Source organism: Corapipo altera, unplaced genomic scaffold, assembly GCF_003945725.1.
Source record: "Corapipo altera isolate COAL_440 unplaced genomic scaffold, ASM394572v1 45, whole genome shotgun sequence".
Taxonomy (NCBI): domain Eukaryota; kingdom Metazoa; phylum Chordata; class Aves; order Passeriformes; family Pipridae; genus Corapipo; species Corapipo altera.
This window is the reverse complement of record NW_020884877.1, coordinates 7,123,990-7,144,305: the sequence shown is the minus strand read 5'-3', so window position 1 is coordinate 7,144,305 and position 20,316 is coordinate 7,123,990. Positions and strand designations below refer to the sequence as shown.

The 20,316-nt window shown below is 42.5% G+C and overlaps 3 protein-coding genes across 6 annotated transcripts in view; 1 reads left to right on the top strand and 2 right to left on the bottom strand.

Moving 5' to 3' along the window:
* Positions 1-8,083, top strand: part of TRAK2 (trafficking kinesin protein 2) — a 34,978-nt gene extending 26,895 nt beyond the window's left edge. Inside the window, exon 19 of the transcript XR_003526589.1 lies at positions 8,072-8,083. The gene's annotated coding sequence lies outside the window, so the exon portion shown is untranslated. The remainder of the gene's footprint in view (positions 1-8,071) is intronic.
* Positions 497-5,472, bottom strand: LOC113944129 (caspase-8-like). Its single transcript, XM_027636823.1, has 7 exons — positions 5,114-5,472; positions 4,724-4,829; positions 3,475-3,610; positions 3,274-3,389; positions 2,683-2,818; positions 1,247-1,748; positions 497-949 (listed from the first exon to the last, which is right to left on the bottom strand). Exons 1-7 carry the CDS (start codon positions 5,425-5,427, stop codon positions 814-816), a joined length of 1,446 nt encoding a protein of 481 aa, XP_027492624.1. The 5' UTR covers positions 5,428-5,472; the 3' UTR covers positions 497-813.
* A 1,450-nt stretch (positions 8,084-9,533) lies between the features above and the next one.
* On the bottom strand, positions 9,534-19,922 carry LOC113944406 (caspase-8-like). 4 transcript variants are annotated; one of them, XM_027637483.1, is made up of 8 exons: positions 19,158-19,922; positions 15,480-15,809; positions 15,156-15,261; positions 14,019-14,157; positions 13,257-13,345; positions 12,503-12,614; positions 10,979-11,468; positions 9,534-10,216 (listed from the first exon to the last, which is right to left on the bottom strand). In XM_027637483.1, exons 2-8 carry the CDS (start codon positions 15,788-15,790, stop codon positions 10,039-10,041), a joined length of 1,425 nt encoding a protein of 474 aa, XP_027493284.1. In that variant the 5' UTR covers positions 15,791-15,809; positions 19,158-19,922; the 3' UTR covers positions 9,534-10,038. The 4 variants fall into 4 exon arrangements, with proteins under 4 accessions (XP_027493284.1, XP_027493285.1, XP_027493288.1 ...); XM_027637484.1 differs by having other exon boundaries at positions 19,373-19,922; XM_027637487.1 differs by lacking the exon at positions 19,158-19,922 and adding an exon at positions 18,273-18,923.
* Between the last annotated feature and the right edge of the window lie 394 nt (positions 19,923-20,316).

The following is a 20,316-nucleotide window of genomic DNA, read 5'->3' as shown; positions in this document are numbered from 1 at the left end:
GTTTTCTGGTGTTTGGGGATTTTTTTTGTGGGGGTGGGGGTGTGGTGCTTTGGTTTTTTTCCCTCCCTTATTTTACAGCAGCTATGTTCCTCTAGCATTATAGTGTTGTGTTGTCTAACACTGGACATCTCAGTAGCTGACATTATGTCAGCCCTATATGTGATAAAATGGGGATAGAGATTGAAACTGTTCTCTGTGCATGCTTACCACAGGAGGCAATATAAAATGTTTCAAGGAGCCGGGTACTTACCAAGTGACTTTTTCTGTGCTTAGAACTAAGGCTCAAAGATCAGTAAGTGAACACAGGATAACTGGACATTTTCAAATGTGAAGCTGGACATTCTGTGGTTCAAATGTGTAATTGTGGTGTTTACTTCTTATAATCTTCTTGAACAGTCTCTCTATTCTTTATTGTCAGGCAACTGCTATATGGAATTGCAGAAGGAATGATTTTAAGTGATGGGGAGAAGTAACAAAACACATTCATGTGAGCTGATTATTTCCTATAAAATTTGCAGCACTCCCTCCTTTATTTTGCAAAAGTTAGTTAGGCATAAAATATACAAGGTTTCATAACAGTTGTCTTTTAAAATCTGCCTATTGGAGACCAGATCAGAGATGCTCTCCAGTATAAAGTGTCACATATACTAATAGAAATTTCTTAAGGCTTTTTCTCCTCAGCTGTATTTTCAGTAACAGTATCTGCTGTTGTAGTAAGAGCAGACACACTGAAAGCCTGTTTTACCAAATTCTTAGCTGACACAGCTGATTCCAGAATGCTGCAGCTCCCTCTGACTTGTGGTTCTCTCCCATTTAGTTAACAGGAAAGATGAGCTTTTTTTTTAATGTGAAAATTGGCTGTGGCATCTGCTTCTCTGCATTCCGCTCACCAGTTTTTCTGCTCACTTCTCGATTCACTGCTGTCAGGATGCTGACAACATTTTCTCCTCTGCAAAGACACAAGTGCATTTTGTATTAGGGAGGTAATTAACAGGAAAAATACCACATTCTCATCTGTCTCAATCTATACCAGTGCTAATGGCTCCTGTTTCAAATAGGCTCCATTGCAGTTAGCTAAGCTGCTTTGAACAGCTTGCATGGTTTTGCTCTGTCCTACATTACTGTTTTCACTCTGAGTGATCACTCCCATTGCATATCATCTATCTCTGCATCCAAAAAAAAGTCCCTGCCATTTAGAAGGAAAATATGGGTGTCACCAAAAACAAGCTTATGGAAACATAGGTACCGAGGACAGCGGGACTCCAGGTGCTGGCACAACGCCTGTATGTACCAGGTCCCCTCCCTTGGACTTCTGTAGGAAACGTAATCTTGCAGGGTAGCCATGCCCAAGAGGAAGTCTGCCTCTGCAGGGATGCAGTCGAGCTGAAATCTCACATCTCTTTCCACAGAAGCATCTTGCTCTGCAGAATCTGCTTCAATGGTCACGCCTTTATGGAAAGCATTACCTTGGCAGGCCTGAATAAAAAAGACTTTTGGTTTTCCAGCAAGTGAGCGGCAATTCTGTACAGTGAAAGAAGTGGTCAGTTCCTGGATAGGTACTTCCTGCCCATCAACACCATATATAATGCCTTTTTTCCCATGAGACAGGATACAGCAAACAAAACAGTCTTTGTCCTCGTGGTCTTCACACCGGAACATGTTCACAGTCTTACGGATTTCGTCTGCAGTGAGGTCTCTGTATTCTTCTATTCTAAAATGAAGCTTGCTAAAGACATTTCTCAGAGCCGCTGGAAAGTAAACAGAAGGGAAATTGGAGACATTTCATTATATGATTTATTTTTTTTTCAGATCCTGCTACATGACTACATCCAGGTAGTTACATTGCTGGTCTGAAAATAATCGAGTAGTCTAATCACTAATCATCTCTCTACCGAGTTCCCTTACTTGTCACTAGAAGGCATCCTTGCAATCTTGCCTCCATCTGGAAAGCATACAGAACTATTAAGAAAGCTGTATCTCTTTCCCCCACCCACTTTACAGCTAGTCCTTTTGGCTCTCAAAACGTGTTGGACAGTGCAGTTGCTTCAGTTGCTTTACCCAAGAGGACAGCACTACCCATCTGGGAGGTATCCCATCACAGGAAGAAAAACCTTGGCTCTGACTCTTGAATTAAGTTGGATTCAGTTCAATCAGGGGAGGCCCAATGATGGATTTTATCTCTTGGCAGAGATAGTGCAAATACACTGGTCTGACAGATCCTAGGACCTGCCATGAGCTCTGTGGCTGCAGGACAGCCTGCTAAAATCAGGGCCTCTGAATACCAACATCCTCCCTCCTTTTTTTTTTTTTTAAAGTTGGATCTTAAATAATTAATGCCCAAGTCTCATTCAGCAGCAGATCTGTTTCCAATTCTGTGTATTGTAATAGCAGTTTGCACAAAGCTGATGCAAAGACAGCCTAGCTTGTAAAGTCCAGGCTCAAGCTGCTGTTTAAGGTTGCAGTAAACTCAGGAAAAGTGCAAAATACTGGCAAATTGTTCTGTGTCAACCAGTAAAAGCTTGAGCTGATTAGGGCTTGTAAGCACAGTAAACAGAGCTACTGAGCCACTACAACATAAGTATCCCAGAAAGGGAAGACTGGAATTCAGACCTTTAGTATAGAAAAAGAAACAAGGTATCTGTTTTTGAAGATTCGCAAACTCGTCTTTAACGTTCACTGTACCTGCATCCACGTCTGTCCCATTCCGGTCCCTCAGGTATTTGTGTTCCAGCACAGTTTCCCTAGCTTTTGCAAAATTGTGATTATTCAGGATTAGGCACACTCCACAGGGTCGGCTAGTCATTTTGTAAGCCTCAAGCTGTTGAAAAGAAAGACTGCAGGTGAAACTACTGTGCTTTCCTCCAGGGCGCAGCAGGGTACAGAGCCAGATGCCTTCCTCTCCAGGCAGCTCTCTCTATACAGCTTTGCTCCCAGGACTTGGCAGTGCAGTGTCCCACTGCCTCTGGGAGTCTGTGCACAACACCCCCCTGACCACCATTGTCATGCTCAGCTCACAAGGGGTGCTGCCTTCACCCACAGCTCCGTGCCAAACCAACTGCATATTCCCTGGTATAATAAACTCAGCCTGCCTTGCTCCCCTTGCAGATGATTGTGAAGCTGTAACACTGCAGCAGCTGTGCCTGTGACAGAGCCGCAGAATAATGGATGTAGAGTGGTGCATTCTTCTTTCTAGACCATACAATAACTGTTCACTTCATGGAGGGGTGATCTCTTCAAAGACAAAATGATGATGTTTCTAAGAAACTCCCATACCTGGGAAGAGATATTACAACTGCCAGGAAATTCAGGTGCTACAGATAATGCCAGATATCCTTCAGGGCCTCCTGTGCTTCCCCTCTCTTCCTCTGTGATAAGCATCTCTTCTTGACCTGAAAAGCATTTATTATTAGTCCTGTATGATACCTATGGGTTACTTCAAGAATAACTAAGGGGGCAGAGGCTGTTTTGTTTTACCAAATAGGTTTAATCCATCTTCAATTCTGTTCCACAGGCTGATGTTAATTTTTTCACAGAGACTCTTCAGCATGCTTAGGTTGTTTTTTCCCAGAAGCCCCTTCTTCTCCATCTCAATGAAAATGTCAAGCATTGTCTGGGTAATCAGAAAGGCAGTTTGCTCTTAGGGCACATCCATGCTGCCACGGGGGGGTAAAGTTAGAGCATGTGCACCTAAGCTTTAATGCACTGACAGTACATGCAAGCCACAGAGTCAGTTCAGCTGACTGGTAGCTCAGTTGAGACCTCAGCTGAGCCAATTAAACCTAGTTCAACAAAACCTACCAGTACTGTTAAGTAAAAACATAACCTCAAAACATACTCATTTTGCTTCTCCAGCTCAGAGTTGCCAAGATCTGACACGATCTAACCCAGATCTAATGGCGGTCATACAGGAATATATAATACCATTTTGAATGCTTTCATTCATTTGACTTCCAGTGGCTATCTTCTGCACTTAAGTGAAAGACAAGAATCACTGTACTGACCCTCTTAAGCAATGGCAAAAGGAGTATAACCACACAAGTATGGTGTAGAGATTGCTGTGAAGCAAAAGGGGACTGAAGGGACAGAAGCTCTTGTCAAACAATGAGTGGCAGAACACAGTGGTCACCCCAAGGATTTACTAGAACAGCTATCACTACATGATCATATCTATCCTCAAAGTGCTCATTAGACAGAACAAAGTACCCAGCAGGCTGGGACACCATAAGACCACTGGATCTCCTCCAAGGCTATTTGTAAACTCCAAGCTCACTGGCCTTAGCCTTCTTAAGGATCTGCTGCTTAGATCTGTATTTTCTGCACTTGGAAATAAAAAAAAACCAAAATCATAAAATAATATCCACAGCAGGTGGTTTTCTGTATTTGATAATGGCTTAGAAAGCAGCAGCAAAAAAAAAAAACAGTTAAGCAAGAGGAGTGAATGTGCTCATCAGTCTTTCAAAGCCACTGAGTGCCCTGAGCCTCGTGTGGTGCTTGGATGTGACATCCTCAGTGCCTGCCACACTGGCTGTGACACAGCTGCAAAGGCTGTGCCCAACACCAGCACAGACAAGTCCCATGTGCCCCAGGGCCACCCTTTTCCTAGTGGTGTTTTCACCTTAAGAGTGACGCCATAAAGAAGAGTGAGACCCATTCCCCCACGGGCAACCCTATTTCCTCTATGGATTATAATGATCATTTAAAAAAGTATTAAAGAAATTCTTACAGTCTCAGGGGTTAGCTTGCTTTTAGGTAAGTGTCCATCCAAAAGTAACTTGAAGGACATCAGCTCATCTTTGGTGATGTCTTCTGAGAGCTGAAAGAGCAAATACCTAGAAAGAGAAGTGGAGGGAACTGTTTCATTGCGTTCGCAAGCACGTCCCTGAGCACAGTTTAACACTATTGCACTGCCCCTTTCGCCCGGTCCGCCCCTCGCACAGCCCGATGTCCTCCCTTCTGCTGGGCTGAAATGCCACCTTCCCGTCCAGCGTGTTCCTGCTTTCTCCTGGAAGCCGCCCGGGTGCTGTCGGAGCTCAGCGCGGCGTTCAGAGCAGGAGAAGCCTCTGCCCGGCCCGCACGGGCGGGCGGCGCTCCCGGAGCCCGGCCCCGCACTCACCTGTAGGGCGGCACCCGCGCCCCGCCCGGGCGGGCAACCTGCAGCTCCCGCTCCACCTGCTCCCGGCTGGAGCCCAGGTGGGCAGCCAGGAGGTCGATCCTCCCAATGCGGTAGAGCAGCTCCCTGAGGAAGGCCAAGTTCCCCGCCTCCAGCGCGCCCCTCTCCTGCAGCGCCTCGAACAAGTCGTGCGCGCTCCGGGCGGCTTCCAGCCTCCTCTTGGGGACGTGCTCCCGGCTCAGGAACTTCAGCGCCGCCAGCTCGGCCTCGTCCAGCTCCTCGCTGACCGCCAGCAGCTCCCACCGGGGCAGCTCCATGGCACGCCCTCCGCCGCGGCCGGGCTGGGCGCTTCCTGCCTCCTCCGGGACGGGACGGGCCCCGGGGCGGGGCGGGACGGGGAGGAGGCGGGGCCGAACCCCGGGGCGGTGCTTCCCTCTGGATTTGAACATCCGGAGCGAGACACCCTGCGGCTTCCCTGGGAGACGGCGCGAGGGCTGGCTCCTTCGCTCAGAGTTCCGAACGCTGACTCTTCTTGAGCCCGTCCTTGAGCAAACCGGACCTGCTAGTGCGGATCCAAAGATCTCCCTCTGCCCGGGTTTTCCCTGCAGTTGTCTCTCTGGTTCCCAGGCACTCACAAACCATAACCCTTTAAATACAAACAGAAAGAAGCTTTTATAATGCTACTGACTCGCCTTCCTCCTTGCGAGCCTTCTGGGGCTCCTGGCAGAAAAGGCAGCACATTCCCTGCAGGCGTTCGGCCCCGTACCCTAACAGCCACCAGCCATGGAAAACAGCTCCCTTCCCACCCCTCCCGCATCTGCTGAAGACCGTTCCAGCCACAGGAGCAGACTTCCAGGAGCACTGTGCAATGGTATAAGGCCCTGGGATGCTGCACCACCTCTGATACACCTGATGCAGCGCTCTGGATAGATGGTATTTCACAACAGCAGGGAAGAGACCTTACCAGTTGGCATTTCATCCTTCTGGAAATGAACCTTAACATTTTAATGCTCATCTTGAGCTGGAGAGCAACCCTCAGAGCATCCATACTCTCCAATGAAGAAACAGTGTTCTTGCTAAGCACCAATTTGAAACCAGCATCCCTTCCTCCTTGCCAAAAACCAGTAAAAAACAGTTTGACAATATATTAGGCAGAAATATTTTCATTGTTATGACAGCAGCAGCAGCATATCAATGTTCAAAACCTTATGTAAGATATTTAAATACTGCATCCCTGGCAAGTTCAGTCAAAGGTGGAAAGAATCTGAAAAACAAGGCACTTTTCAACAAGCTAATGTGTCCTCAAGTCATGTTAGAACGAGATCTTTTTAGCAAATAGACCAAAGGAGGTATGGATCCTTCTCTGCACTGATATACCTGGACAAAGCAGGCCTAAACACAAAGTGGCTACACAAATAAAATACTAATGTAGAAGACTTAGGCCAAGCTCAGAGGACATATCCAGGATAACATTCCACCTAGCTGGGAATGTATGGTTGGCATCCACAAGAGCCAGCCATGTTTAGGGCCTGAGGAATTCTAGTGGCTGTCAACAGAACAGATAGAGTGACAAGCAAAGACACACTTACAGAAAGGACACACAGAAATTAGTATCCAGGAATTCCCAAAGATCTCATCTATATTTTTTTTTAGCACATTGCACAGAAGCCATTTCAAATTAAACATGCCAGTCTCTGTTCATAATTTGACATATCTCTAGTTGAAAAGAGGCAGATTTGAATAATTTCTGAGAGAATGTGCCCATGTTAGTTAGGAGTCAGAAAAAAAAGGCTCATGAGCAAGGGCTGAACACCCAACACCTCCAGAGAAAAACGTCACTCTGGATCCCCTGCTGCATAGCATAATCTCCTTAACGGCATGTATTTTGTTTTCACTTCTCCCTGGTCTTCAGAATTTCCTGCAGGAGATCTTATCACAGACACAGCCAACAGTTCAATGAATCAGAACTCATCAGTACCTGAACTCGCACCACTTGGAGGACTAAGAGCGAACCCTTCTATACGTGGTGGGGATGCTCGCAGCAGCCCGTGCAGTGGGAGAAGCTGGCAGCCAGCTGAACACAGGCAGGCTCCTCACACGTCCCACCAGCCCATCCCAAGAGCAGCACATTAACAAGTCACTCTAAAACCCTTCAGGTGGAAAGAATGACAAACTTCCCACAGAAGGTGGGCATAAACAGCTCTCTGGGAAACTGCTGTTAAACTGAAGGAATAGGTAGCAAAAGGCAAATGACAGGGTAAGGATTCATGCCATTGGATAACATTATTTCCACCTCGGAAGCTAACAGTCCTCCCCAACTCTTCTAACTGTTTTCCTTTTCAAATAGGATCCCTCTGATCTTGCCTGCTTTCAGCTTAAGCCTGCAGGATTTCCAATCACCAACTTCTCCTTCCTACCAGCCTTCTGGCTCCACTTTCTGTGGTAGTGCTTCTGCTGCCTAAAAACAAAACACAAAATTAGGTGCCAGGATTATTTGGTGACAACATTTGGCCTCCCAGACATGAGCTGGGAGGAAAGAAAAGGAAGGACAGGTAAAGTAAAAAACAAAGCTGAGGGCCTTTAGAGGGGAAAGGAAATTGTCTCTCACCATTCTGTAAGTTGTGATACAGAGGAAAACCAGAGTTAGGAAATTGCAGAACCAACTTTCTTCTTACCACTCAGTGCAAGAGCCATCCTGCTGCAGGTGTGTGTGAGCATACTTTGCTCAGAACCATAAAACTCAAAATGTGTTTTCTCCTTCCCCAGTAGCTGCATGAGCTGCATATAAATTCACAGAATGGCTGTTTTCTGCAGTCCTTTAGGGCACTTTGGCAGTTTTTCTCTTTCTTTTTCATCAGCAAGAGATAATGGTAACTATAAAAGTGGCCTGATTTTAACAGGTATAACAAAACACCAAGCCAATTTAATGACAGGGTGTGACTGACCAGCACCCCCCCACAGACACACACACAGTGGAGACAGCTCAGAGGGCAAAAAGGCAAAGGGCAAAAACCATATGATTTCAGGGAAGACAGGTCATAAAGAAAGTTCCATTTACCTCAACATCAGGGAGATGGGAGGGTAACCTTACTTTTAGAGAAGACATCTACACATGGGAATCACTAGGTACCCTGAGACAATTAACGAGGAATAATGTCTTCCTGAGCTAGCAAAATGAGCACAGAGGGTGTGAATATATGGCTCTACTCAACCCAACATAAAAGTATAAGACCTGGAATACTGATAAAAATACTTAAACTTTGAAAAGAGCAATGGCCTGGAGCTGGCTTCAACCCACGGGTTCCATCATGACTGGGGATGTCGAATGTCATGATGCTGAGCATACCTATGTATCTCTCTCACCCTACTAAATGAAAATCCTGTGTAGCACCAAATATACCAAAAAAGTAAATTTAATATCCAACTCCTCCTCATATAAAAGAGCTGAAAAAACTTGGTCTGAGTGTATTGAACTCTGATAGAGAGAAATATGAGAAATAAAAATGCTATTGATTCACAACTTCACTTCTGGAACAGCTACCACTGTTCAGCAAGTTTCTCCCAGAGGGAATAGTTATTTAATTTAGGATATATTTTCTTATCATAAAACAACACCCACTAATCTAATCTAACTTCATATCAGGGTTGCACTGATGAAAACATTATAAAAAAGGTAAATAAATTGTTGCCACATTTCCTAAATGGTTAACCAAGTATCAGCCACAGAACCACACCATAACTGGTAACAGCTTCTCGTAACTTTTGCTGCAGTATCTTTTACATAGTGCTTGTAATGTCTATTTGTTATTTATGAAACCAATGTGAACAGAGTTGTAATTCTAAGAACAGGTAGTCTCTCTTTTACTTGGAAGGTGAAAAAGCATAAGAGGAGCAGAAAGCAACCACCAACACATTGCATAGAATCAGAAAAAAATATTTGCTTCCAGAACATAAGCAGAATTGAATAAAGAGCCCTCCTTTACAGCTAGACATGGATTTCCAAAAAATCCAAACTGAAAAAAGCAGAAGTTACCAAGTGTCTCAAATTCATCCCTTATCTTTTTATAAACTCAAAAGGGATTTAGCTGTTAGAATCCCATACAGCTCCCACATAATACCTGCACATTGCTGAAGATGCAAGATAAGAATGGCCTCACTGGCATCAGCTGCCATTATCATGACAGTCCTGAACTTATTCTTTCCTACCATCTCTCCAGCTGCTGTTGAAGAGATATCAATCTGCTACCCCTTGGGTTGGCTCCCATGAAACACTCCAACAAGAGCAAAGTTTCTGCTGAGGTAAAAGTGTTTGTCATGTTGACTGTCCCTTAGACAGTCCGTCCAACAAAGGAACACACCACAGACCAAGGTGATGTAAAAACCAAGACAATTTATTACAACAGAAACAAGAGGACAACCATTCATGATGCACTGGCCCCTGGGGGCACTGAGAAAAAATCTAATTAGAACCCTTACTGTTAAAAAGCTTACACCAAAATGCTGCTTAGCCAAGTAAACTAATAACATAAAATGAACTAAATATCTGGAGGAAAAGAACCTCTTGTATTACCATAACCATGGATTTTTTGGTCCTTCAGGATCAGGATGTTATTTTCCATGAAAAATTATAGCTTCCAAAGATAGACCTCTGGGTAAGGCAGTTACAACCCTATACATGCTTCCTCACCTGAAACCCAGACTGAATATATTCCACTGCCTCTGCAGGACAAAAAGCCAGATCTGTACTCTTCCACAGCCTTACCCAACTGCCACAGATCCAGGTGTCAGAAGACTGATTAAATATGGAAATTTTAAAATTTAGGTCCTATGGGTCCTTCAAGGACTGGGGTTAACTGCACAGATCTAGATAATTTCTCATGTAAAGTCTCTTTCCTGTGGAAGCCTAAACTGATTGCATTCTTATTTTTCTACTTTTTACTTGACTGTCCCTGTGGAATTTCGAAGATCAGTTGCTTCTGTAGTGTTGTTATTATCTGTGGCATCTGCTTCCATACTTTTCCTCCTGGCATCTGATTCCATACTTTAAATTCTTTTCCTCCCACTTCCCTGTTCACTGTTGTCAGGATGGTTAGGAGATCGATGCGGCTTGAACAAAAATGAAGAAAAGTCACATTGAAATACATGGTACTTGCAGTTCAGCCAATAAGGTGATCTGTGTTTGCTCCAATAAAGTGGTATCTCTGGGATGACTGGAATCCTGCCCCACCCTACCTGTCACTGAAATTGCACACTCCATTGTATAACAGCAGGATTCAGTATGTTTGGGGGAATAAAAGCAATCTCCGTGTAGCATTGCTTTACCAGCAAACACAGTCTCCTGCTTCAGTTAGAGTCAGAAGAGAACACCAAGATGAAACAAGGCCAAACCTATACATTCTGCATGTCTTCTTCTGGACATCATGAGAGAGTGATGTCTGAAGGGAAATTCTATGTTCTAAATCAAATTTATGAGAGGATAGGAGGAAGGCAACAATGAAAATTATGACTAAAGAACACTGATTATTTTCTCTGTGCAATCACTCAACAAATTCACTTTTATCAAGTGTCACTGGAAGAAAAATCATCAGTCAAAAAATGTTAAAAAACACACATACACATACACATACTTGTTTTTTGTAATGCTTCAGCATTACAACCCTGGTTTTGTCACAGGGAAGTCATTTATACTTTGTCTCATCCGTAGAAGAATAACAATGCCCAATTCCAAAATAATTACTACTCTCCACTGTCCTGCAGGTGAAAAACGTTATATAGCAAAAATGCAAAACACTGATGTTTCAGCACAGCATGCTTCAGTATGTATGTCTGCAATACCCCAAATGTACAAGAATTAAAACCAGTACTTACTGTGGGCAAAGCAACTCTATCTTGTCACAGAGGCATTGAATGTAAACACTGCCAGTCTCACTATTCCGGAAGGACAAATAGTCTTCCACTGTAGACATGCCAACCAGAATATCAGCCAGATCAGGAATGGAAGTTGGAGGGGTAGCATCGGTCCCAAGATGTCCAGAAAAGTCTGATTCTACTGGAACAGCTGGATGACCAACAGAGCCTTGGCAAGCCTGGATGAAAAACACCTTGGGTTTGCCAGCGAGAGAGGGACAATTAGATCCACTGAAGCAGGAGACCAAATCTCTAATATTTACTAACTCATCATCAATGCCTTTTATTTTGTGTTTTTCACCATGGGAAAAAATGAAGCAAACAAAACAGTCCATGTTTCTATGATCTCTTTTGCTGTATTCTTTAACTTTCTCATATATTTCTTTTGCTTCCAGATCCATGTGCTCAACTGTCTCAAACTGAAGCCACTTAAAGACTCTCTTCACAGCCTCTGGTAAAAAAAGTCAGAAGGAACTTGTTAAACATAAACACTGACAAGAAAGATGCAGAAACATCAGTATCTGTGTGGCAGATCAGATATTAGCAGAAGTGTTCAGATACCACCCATAAACTCACCTGGACTGACTCTTAGCCTGCCAAATTCTGTTAGAAAAACCCATGCATAATTTGCCTCATTTTATCTTTTTAAACACAGCTGGGTTAAGTACCATGCTATCTAAAACAAAAACAGGTTTCAGATTATAATGATGTATAGGTACGAGTTAGTGAAGTTCACTGTGTTAAAGCAAGCTTTAACTGTGTGTTGCATAACAACCTCAGATGCCTAAGAACAACACTTGGCAAGTTAAAGAAGTACCACCTCTTTAGAATGACAAAATCTGCCACCCTCAAACTAAATAGGTCTCTCATTCTCTGAAAATTATCAACACAGCAAGAAGGAAGGCAGAGTAACCTGCTCACAAATGCTCTGAAGACTTCTCAGCAAATGGTGACTTAATTGTTGTGTGAGCTGTGAGAAACTAGCTGGGAAGGAAGAAGCCTGTACACGGGCTGGATGGAGTTAAAATATCCTTGACGTGTCCTTTCATGAAACAGATTTTACTTTGTTAAGATAAACTCTTATCTTAAAAGTGATTTGCGGGAAGATAGGCTTTTAGGAAAATTACAGAGCATTTATTTGAGCTTTGAAAATAATTTAAGGACTTAAAAATATTTTTCTGTGATAGCTAAGAATTAAGAACAATCAAAAAGTGAAAAGGTGGAACAGTAATCCCTCCTTCTCTACTTGGTAGATATAACCAAATGCTTTTTACCTACAACAAAAAGCAGATCCTTCTTTAAGCCATCGGCTAAACTGTTGGAAGTGGCATATTTCCAATTTCTACAATGACTGCCCCTGCAGTTACTCTGAAGGCCAAGGAGTACAGTGGACATGATTCTTCCTCACAGGAAAGATTAGATAATTGTCTTGGAGAATTATGAGAGAAAAAAGCAAATCAGTAATTGGATTAAAAAAGTACTTACCTCCATCTTTCACTGTTCCTCTTCTGTTGTAATGCGGATTGTTAAAAATGTGGTTGTTAAGAATCACACAGTAACCATGGGGGTTATTTTTCATCTTATATGTTTCCACAGGCTGTGGAAACAAAAAATCAGGTAAGAAAGCAATGCCAAGCATTAGGAAGAGAAATACACTACACACAGATTATTGGTCCTTCATTACCCAAGGACAAAAATTGCAAGGGCTGAGAAACAAGAAAGGAAAAGCCTAAGAATACAATCTAGCTACAGAGGAGAGGAATTTGCATTGTCTCCCTGAATCCGTCCTCCACTCTCTCTGTGGTGAGCATGTGATTTTGATATGGGAGCAAGTGAGTATTCAGAAATACAAGTTTGCATGTGCAGAGGAAAAATTCCTGCACCCTACCCTCTAGTGGTCCTTGTGGGATTCTAGTGAGGTAGCAAGTTCTGCTGTTCTCTTCCCATCTGTCCAGGAATGTCCCATCCAGGAGTTTAATGTCACTGTCCCCATTATCATTAAGACTGGTTTTCTTCACACAACAGCTTCATTTATTACTTAAAATGTTGCTGACAGTCCTGTCCCCAGAAAGGAAAAGGTCTTGGTCTTGTTTGGAAAATAGGAATTGTTCCAAGGCCTACATATAAAGCCAGAACCCCTCCCTCTCAGCTGTTCTACCTGCTTAGTCTTAAGAATTTATGCTCCCTCTCCCGGAATTCTGGATAAATACTTTAAAGGTAATCTTCAAGTATTTCTCACCAGGTGTGTTGTCTTCCCCTCTGCTCCTTGTTCCACTGGATGCAGAGAAACAGACACAGGATAGTGGAGTTCTTCTTTAGAATAATTTTCTTAGAAGGAAAAGATAAACAGAATGTTTTAGGATTTACTGTCTGGGTGATGCAAAATGCCAGCATAATGGAAGATCTCCTCAAAGCAACAAAACACTTATTTGAATACAGCTTTCTGAAAAAAATTTTAAGAAATCATCAAATCCATGACTCTACCCAAGAAGCTAAATCACAGTGCCCCTTTAACAAGTTACACAGATATATTTAAATGAAAATTAATTGTCAAGGCAACAAGATCCACACGACATGCTCTTTTTCTACTTATCAAGGGGGACAAAATAGTAACAACACTACTAAAAAGCCATTCCCTGACACAGGACTTAATTACTCTAACCGCCCTTGGCAATTTTCTTCTGCTCTTTTAGAGACAACTGTTGAGGTCAGCAGCACAAAGACATGCAGGGGAAACTACTCTGCAGCTCTGCAGGGAACTGTACGGGCTGTATAAATGTATCTAAGAAGACTCATGTCCTGAATCATTCAAAAGGAAGTTATGAGGAAAATAGGTCTCAATTGCTACTGAGTGAGACATCCTGTTTTCCAAAGAGTAAGGCCCAGCTGTGGTGTCAGAAGGCACCACCTCAGCTGCAACAGTCCAGATATACTGAAGTCCTTGAAATTTCCCACAGAAGACCCCAGCTCCATTATTAAACAGCAGATTAAGTAAATTTACCTTTCTTTTTTTCTTCATAGATATCAATTTTTTTCTTTATGTCAGCTCTAAATGGCTTTAATATATCTTTCAGCGTTGTCAGGTCATCTTCTTTAATTATCCTATTTCTTTCCATTTCCAGAAAAACCTGCAACATTGACTGGTAGAACAAGAACACATAACCCAAACTCAGTAACTTCAGGCACATCTGGACAGAGCACAAGACAACATCCTCACTCACAGAGACTGACCAGCTAAAGAACAACTACTTTTTCCTCCAAACCTCATTAAACGAAGGATCACAATGCAACTGAATAAATGCATCGCTAAGGTTAGGACAGGGTGAATAGAAATTACCTATGGCTGGGTTATCCTGCTTTGTTTCAGCAGCACAAAGCACCCATGTGGGTAACAACATGGCATCCTGTTGTTCCTTTGTGTTCTGATGAAGGACTGTTAAGTCCTTGAGCTATGCCATTTTACATTTTCTGTTACAGAAAAGGTGTTCAGGGCTAATTTTGTTTATTAAAGCTCAATAGCCCACAAAGTTGGAAGCAAATCTGCTAATGTTCCTCTAGGTGCCACAATACACAAATAGGTTTTTTAAGAAAGCTTCTTAATAATACCAAGCATTTTTATAACACTGTTCATTATTTACAAGTGTTAAACTAGCTCATTAAAACTCTTAATATCTTTGGGGAGAAGTTAACAAGATGCTATTACTCCAAATTACAATAAAGAAGAAAATTTACTCAATGACATACAAAAATTTGTGGTCGAACTCACATTAGAGCTCAATTTTCTGTCTCCAAAACATTGTTTTTCCTTTAGCAAACATCACTCTTCTTAGATACAGTAAATGCTTTATAAATGTCTTATAAATATCAAGCAAAGATTAAAGGAAGAGCTTGATGGATTTTGCAAGAAGAAAAGATTAGGGAGACAGGTGGTAGAGAGAAAATAAGACCAGGAGAGCAAAAAAGGGCAGAGAAAAGATACCATGAAGAAAATAAGGGTCCATTCTTTTGCACAGCACATCACAATTCTTTCAACAACAGATTTGCATGAGAGCAGACTGCTTGCTCTTTCCTCCCTTCCTACAAGAACTAGCACACTCTGAACTAGCCTTGCAAAACTTCTCAAGATCACTTTTCATACAGCATTATCCTGGAGCTTGTTCTTAGGCAATTTTTTTTGGAGAAGGAACTTCACATTTTTGACATCTTCTGGAGTCAAGTCCTCTGCAATTCCATATAGCAGTTGCCTGACAATAAAGAATAGAGAGACTGTTCAAGAAAGTTATAAGAAGTAAACACCACAATTACACATTTGAATTGCAAAATGTAGAACTCACTATGGCAGGAATTCATGCTGTAATAAATACAGTTATGCTGGGATATTCATAAGACAACAGTGCAGACAGAAAACAAGACACTACACAACTGAACTGTTGTACATGTTGTGTGCAACATTTTGTGTTACCTGTAAGCTGACACCTTTGCCCTGCCTTGGACCTGCAGCTCTCTCTCCATCTGCTCCCGGCTGGAATCCAGGTGGGTAGACAGGAGGTCCATCCGACCGATCCAGTAGAGTAGCTCCCTGAGAAAGGCCAGGTTCCCTGACTCAATCATGTCTTTCTCCTGCAGCACTTCGAAGAAGGCCTTTGGCTCCTGGATGGCTTCCAGCTTCCTCATGGGAATGTGATCCAGGCTGAGGAACTTCAGTGCCACCAGTTCATCTGTGACCAAAGCCTCGGAAACTTCAAAAAGGAGTTTGTGGAAGTCTGTACACATTTCACATCAGGATTTGGATCTAAATACAAACAGCAGTTGATTTCATTTGTCAGTGACAGTAGTGCAATAACATTGATTTATATAAAAGGTATCACACCATGTAGAATAGCCCAAAATAATGCAATCAGAAGTACTTCAGTAGAGAGAGGCTGCCTTTGCTATTATAGCTTTGATGCTTTGCTCTTTTGGTTCTCTGGACTTAACAAGGAGTATTAAAACCTCTGTACTAAGTGACAGTAACAGAGAAAGTCATGGGTTGTCCTTGCGTCCTATGGTGTGTCTAGGCACTAGGAAGTACCAATGTACAGGATGTACAATCCTGGCAGGCTGCTGCTGTTTTTGTTTAGGCTTTGGGGTTTTTTGATATTTGATCACATTTGGGAGCAACAGCCACTTGCCAATCTGAAATATAGACTGTGTAATAAATGAGACTGACAAGTTTTACACCATAACAAAGGTTTTACATGGTAACAAAGCTAAAGAGTCCACAGGAGTATAACTGCTCTAAGCTATCTGGCTTCTTTCTTTTTACACTGCTTCTGATGATGGTCAGCATACCCAAAACATCTCTTCCTGTTTTGGTTTATCTACATCAAATAAAACTCAGTTCCCAGCTCTCAATCAATTTGTAGTATTAAATACAGATCATGTCAACCCTTTTAAAAAGGCCAGAAGAATTCTTATAAAATTACCTCTGTTTCAATGAGCATGAAATACCACCTCCCTTCCCCTCCTCTTCCTCTATCAGCTTTAGCAATATTAAACTTGGCTTATGAATTCAACTTTTAGCACAAGAGAAAGTTAGAAAATACCAACTGCAAGCCTTGCAACTATCTCACCCTGACACTTAAAGGACCTGCCTCTGCTGATGTCACAACCCAGTGGTAAGGGTGTGATGTTTGTTATAAATTCTTGTCAGGCTGAACAAAGATACCAGAGACGTGTCAGGACCTCACTGTTTTATTGTACCATCGTCTTAGCTGCAGCCACCACCACTCAAAGGTGCTGGCTCACAAACCACAAAGGTACTGGCTCACAAGGAACAAACACCTCCCCCTTCCCACAGCAAACTTCAAAACTGAGTATGGGGTAGAAGTGATAGAATAGAAAACAAAGAACATCACCAGTCCTTTGATCCTGCATTGGTGCTGCCACATGGATGGTGGAGCTGGGGAAAGAGAGACAGAGAAAAGAGAGGAAAAAAGAGAGAGGGGGGGCTCAATCCACACCCTGTTATAGTTAACCTGGTGCACGCCTCTTATCTAAATTGGACTTTTTGAGCATTTTGTGCCTGTGTGCGCAGCCAGCCCTTCCTCAGGAAGTGAGCTGGGGTGGGTAACCGGACACGAGTCTCAGGGCAGAGCAGGAAGTTGGCCCAGAACAGCACTGTGCCACCTCCACAGACCCTCTCCTCCAATCACACCTTTCCTGCAGCAATACTCAGAAAGGTTGAGAGAAACCTGGTTCTCTACAGCTGATACTTAAAGGACCTGCCTCCACTTCCCTCTAGTAAGAGAACCATGTACCATTTTATTCTCTCTGCCTTAGATATAAGACACCTGGGAATCTCTGAAGAGAAACTCAATAGAAATGCCTTCAGAAGAGGTCTCTTGTCCCATTGAGAGACACTGTCACTGGGAGACAGAAAAGTTGACAAGGGCAAATGAAAACTTTCCACTCCTACACTACTGGAATACTATGCAATCAATTTAATCCTATTGCTACCGCAAATGTTTCCATACCAGGGCTGGTAACTCCAAGGTAGCCCAGCTGACTAACTGGTAATAATAATTAGAAGACAATTGTATTCCACTCCCCTCCAAGGACCACTCTACAGCAAAACAGCCTTTTGTGGCATGCTCTTGGGCAGCATTCTGTTGGTTAGCAAGAATGAATGTACAACTGAATCTTAAACCTTTGTCTTCCAAAAAAATGATAAAACAGCAAAACGTGTTGTAACAGCACATACGATTCACTCTCTGCCCCCAAATACCATTTTCTTTAAATCCAGTCAAACTGAACTCTTAGACTAGAATCCACACCATTCAGTCCATATCACCACAAAACCACTGGTATCTGAATCATGCTACTCACGATTTGATGATTGCAGATCTGACTTTATATTTCTGTATTCACACAGGAAAGAGAAGTGTACTTTCTTGGTAGCTAGTTAGGCAGTTATCTTCTTTCTCACATAAATCATGCTTTTTGTTTAAGATACAAGGTATATGCTTACAAAAGAAAATCTTTCTTGTAAAGGGAATTTCCATTTTTATTTCTCAAGGGCTGTAAGTTTCAAACCCATCCAATTATTGCAGTTAGAACACATGTGCCACCTATATTTAAGCTTGTCTGTCATTACAGGGAGGACAACTAAAACAATGTTTAACTGCCACTTTCTTTTTCTCCCACTTTACTAAATTGAAGACACAACTGATACAACATGCAAACTGAATAATAATAGTAATTTTACATCACTTACATGGGAGGACAGGCTGGAGGAGTGCTGGAACAACTCTGAAAAAAGTGAGACAGGCAGAGTCTCTAAAGTTCCAGGAAAGGTACTGTTGTACGATATCTACATTGTCACATGACTTACAAGAAGTATGTTAAATAAACTGGTCATAAAACAGCAGATCCCTACTCCACCTATCACAATTCCAGTTTCAGAAAATTGATTATTGCAGAACTTGTGAGAAAAAAATTGTAAGTAAGCCACAACAGTAATCAGGTTTTGCTTTTAAGGGGGACACACTAAGCAGCATACCTAGTGCTTTCTAGCATACAGCACAGCTCAGTATTTTCACTCTCTTATAAAAACTCTGATTAAGAGACAGTGAGGGATGGGTGAATCAATTATATCTTTTAATTTTAAAAGTCTCAGACCCACTGTCCTGCTGTGTCACTAGATCTGCCATGAGTTACCTCCTTTCTCTGAAATCCCTCTCCAATTCACCCTAGCCTATTTTCAACAGGAAAATTATTTCCCAAATAAAAAACAGTCAACTTTTAGCACCAAATTCAGTAGCAGTACTCAGTAAATACAGGGGACTCGACAACTAAACATTCTTTTGAAATTATTTATGTAATATACTTCCCCGTTTACAGGAGAATTTAAGCAAGAATTAACTTCTGACATTTTCACCCTCTGAAGTGGAAAGGTTCCCAGCATGCACCAGTCTCTTCCATGCAGCAGGAAATAGGTGAACAGTGGTAAGTAGGGCTACCAGGTTCCCAGAAAATTGTGAAGTCAGCATTATGAAGATGGACAGTTAGGAGAGCCAGAATTTGTTAAAATTTTGCAATGAAGACAGTCGTTCATTGATTTCAACCTATCTACCTTTACAAACTGAAAATGATAACATACCTTTTGACAGAATGAGGCATACAAATTCCTTCCAAAAGGCTTAGGGTAGTAACAGATCAGAAAACCCGTCTGACTTGTTTCACTGGCACGAGTTGTGCCTTTACCCAAAGGGCCACCACAAGTATGAGTTCATCTTCAGGTCCAAAATATGTCTATCTCCTTGTCATCTCAAGTCTCAGCAACTCTTTCCCTGGATTAGTTCTTCTGTGTCTTACCTGAATCAAGAGTTCAGTTGCCGTGATCTGCACTGTGCGATAAATACTTGACTGTGGCCTCGCCCTTCATACAGCAGTTTAAAGGACCACCCCTTCCGGTACCATTCTGTAAGTTTTACTTTTGATTTCTTCCTTTCTTACCCTTCCTGGAAATATTCCTGTCCTTTTGTTAAATACAGTCTCTCTAATTTCCCTCAGCTTCCTTGCACCCTGTTTTTGTTCCTCTGGCTTTCTCTAGAACTGTCTCAGTGACCCAATCTTTTCCTTGTACGGCCTGCCAAAAATTCACCTCGCTTAGAAAGGGTGGTCTTGAGGAAATGAAACTGCTGAGGCTGCTGACTGCTCAGCAACTGTAGTGACTGTGGCCTCCACTGGCACACGGCAGGATACACAGCTTCTGCACAAAAACCGACAGGAAGGACAGGGTACCAGAAACTTGTTGATGTTACAAATCCCACTTTAAGATTCTGGTCTTCCCAAGACTTCCCAACTTCCCCAGCAAACTCTTTTTACACTAGTTTCACTTAAATCTGTCTAAACAAGGGCTGCACAAGACACAACCCTTCCTTAATTCTGTAGGCGGAGAGCACGTGCCTATGTTTCTGTGTACCATCAGTGAGCCTCAACAGCAACCAACCACGTTTGTTTGCTTGTGGGGAGTTGCAAAACTTCCCACCTAAAAATAGTGCAAGCTAGAAATTGCATCCAACAGCACTAAGCAGTACTCTTTCAAATCTTCACCCTAGTGTATGGCTAGTAACCATACACAATGAGTGCTTTGCTCAAATTAACTAAGCTTCACTTCAGCTTAAACCCTGAAGCAGTTAAAACCCCACTGATTCATGCAGCCTAACAAAGTGCAGGGCCAGTCAGAAATAAGGAAAAGCCTTACCCCAATACTTAATTTTTATCTCACCAAGCTCTTAGAACTAAGAATTTAATGT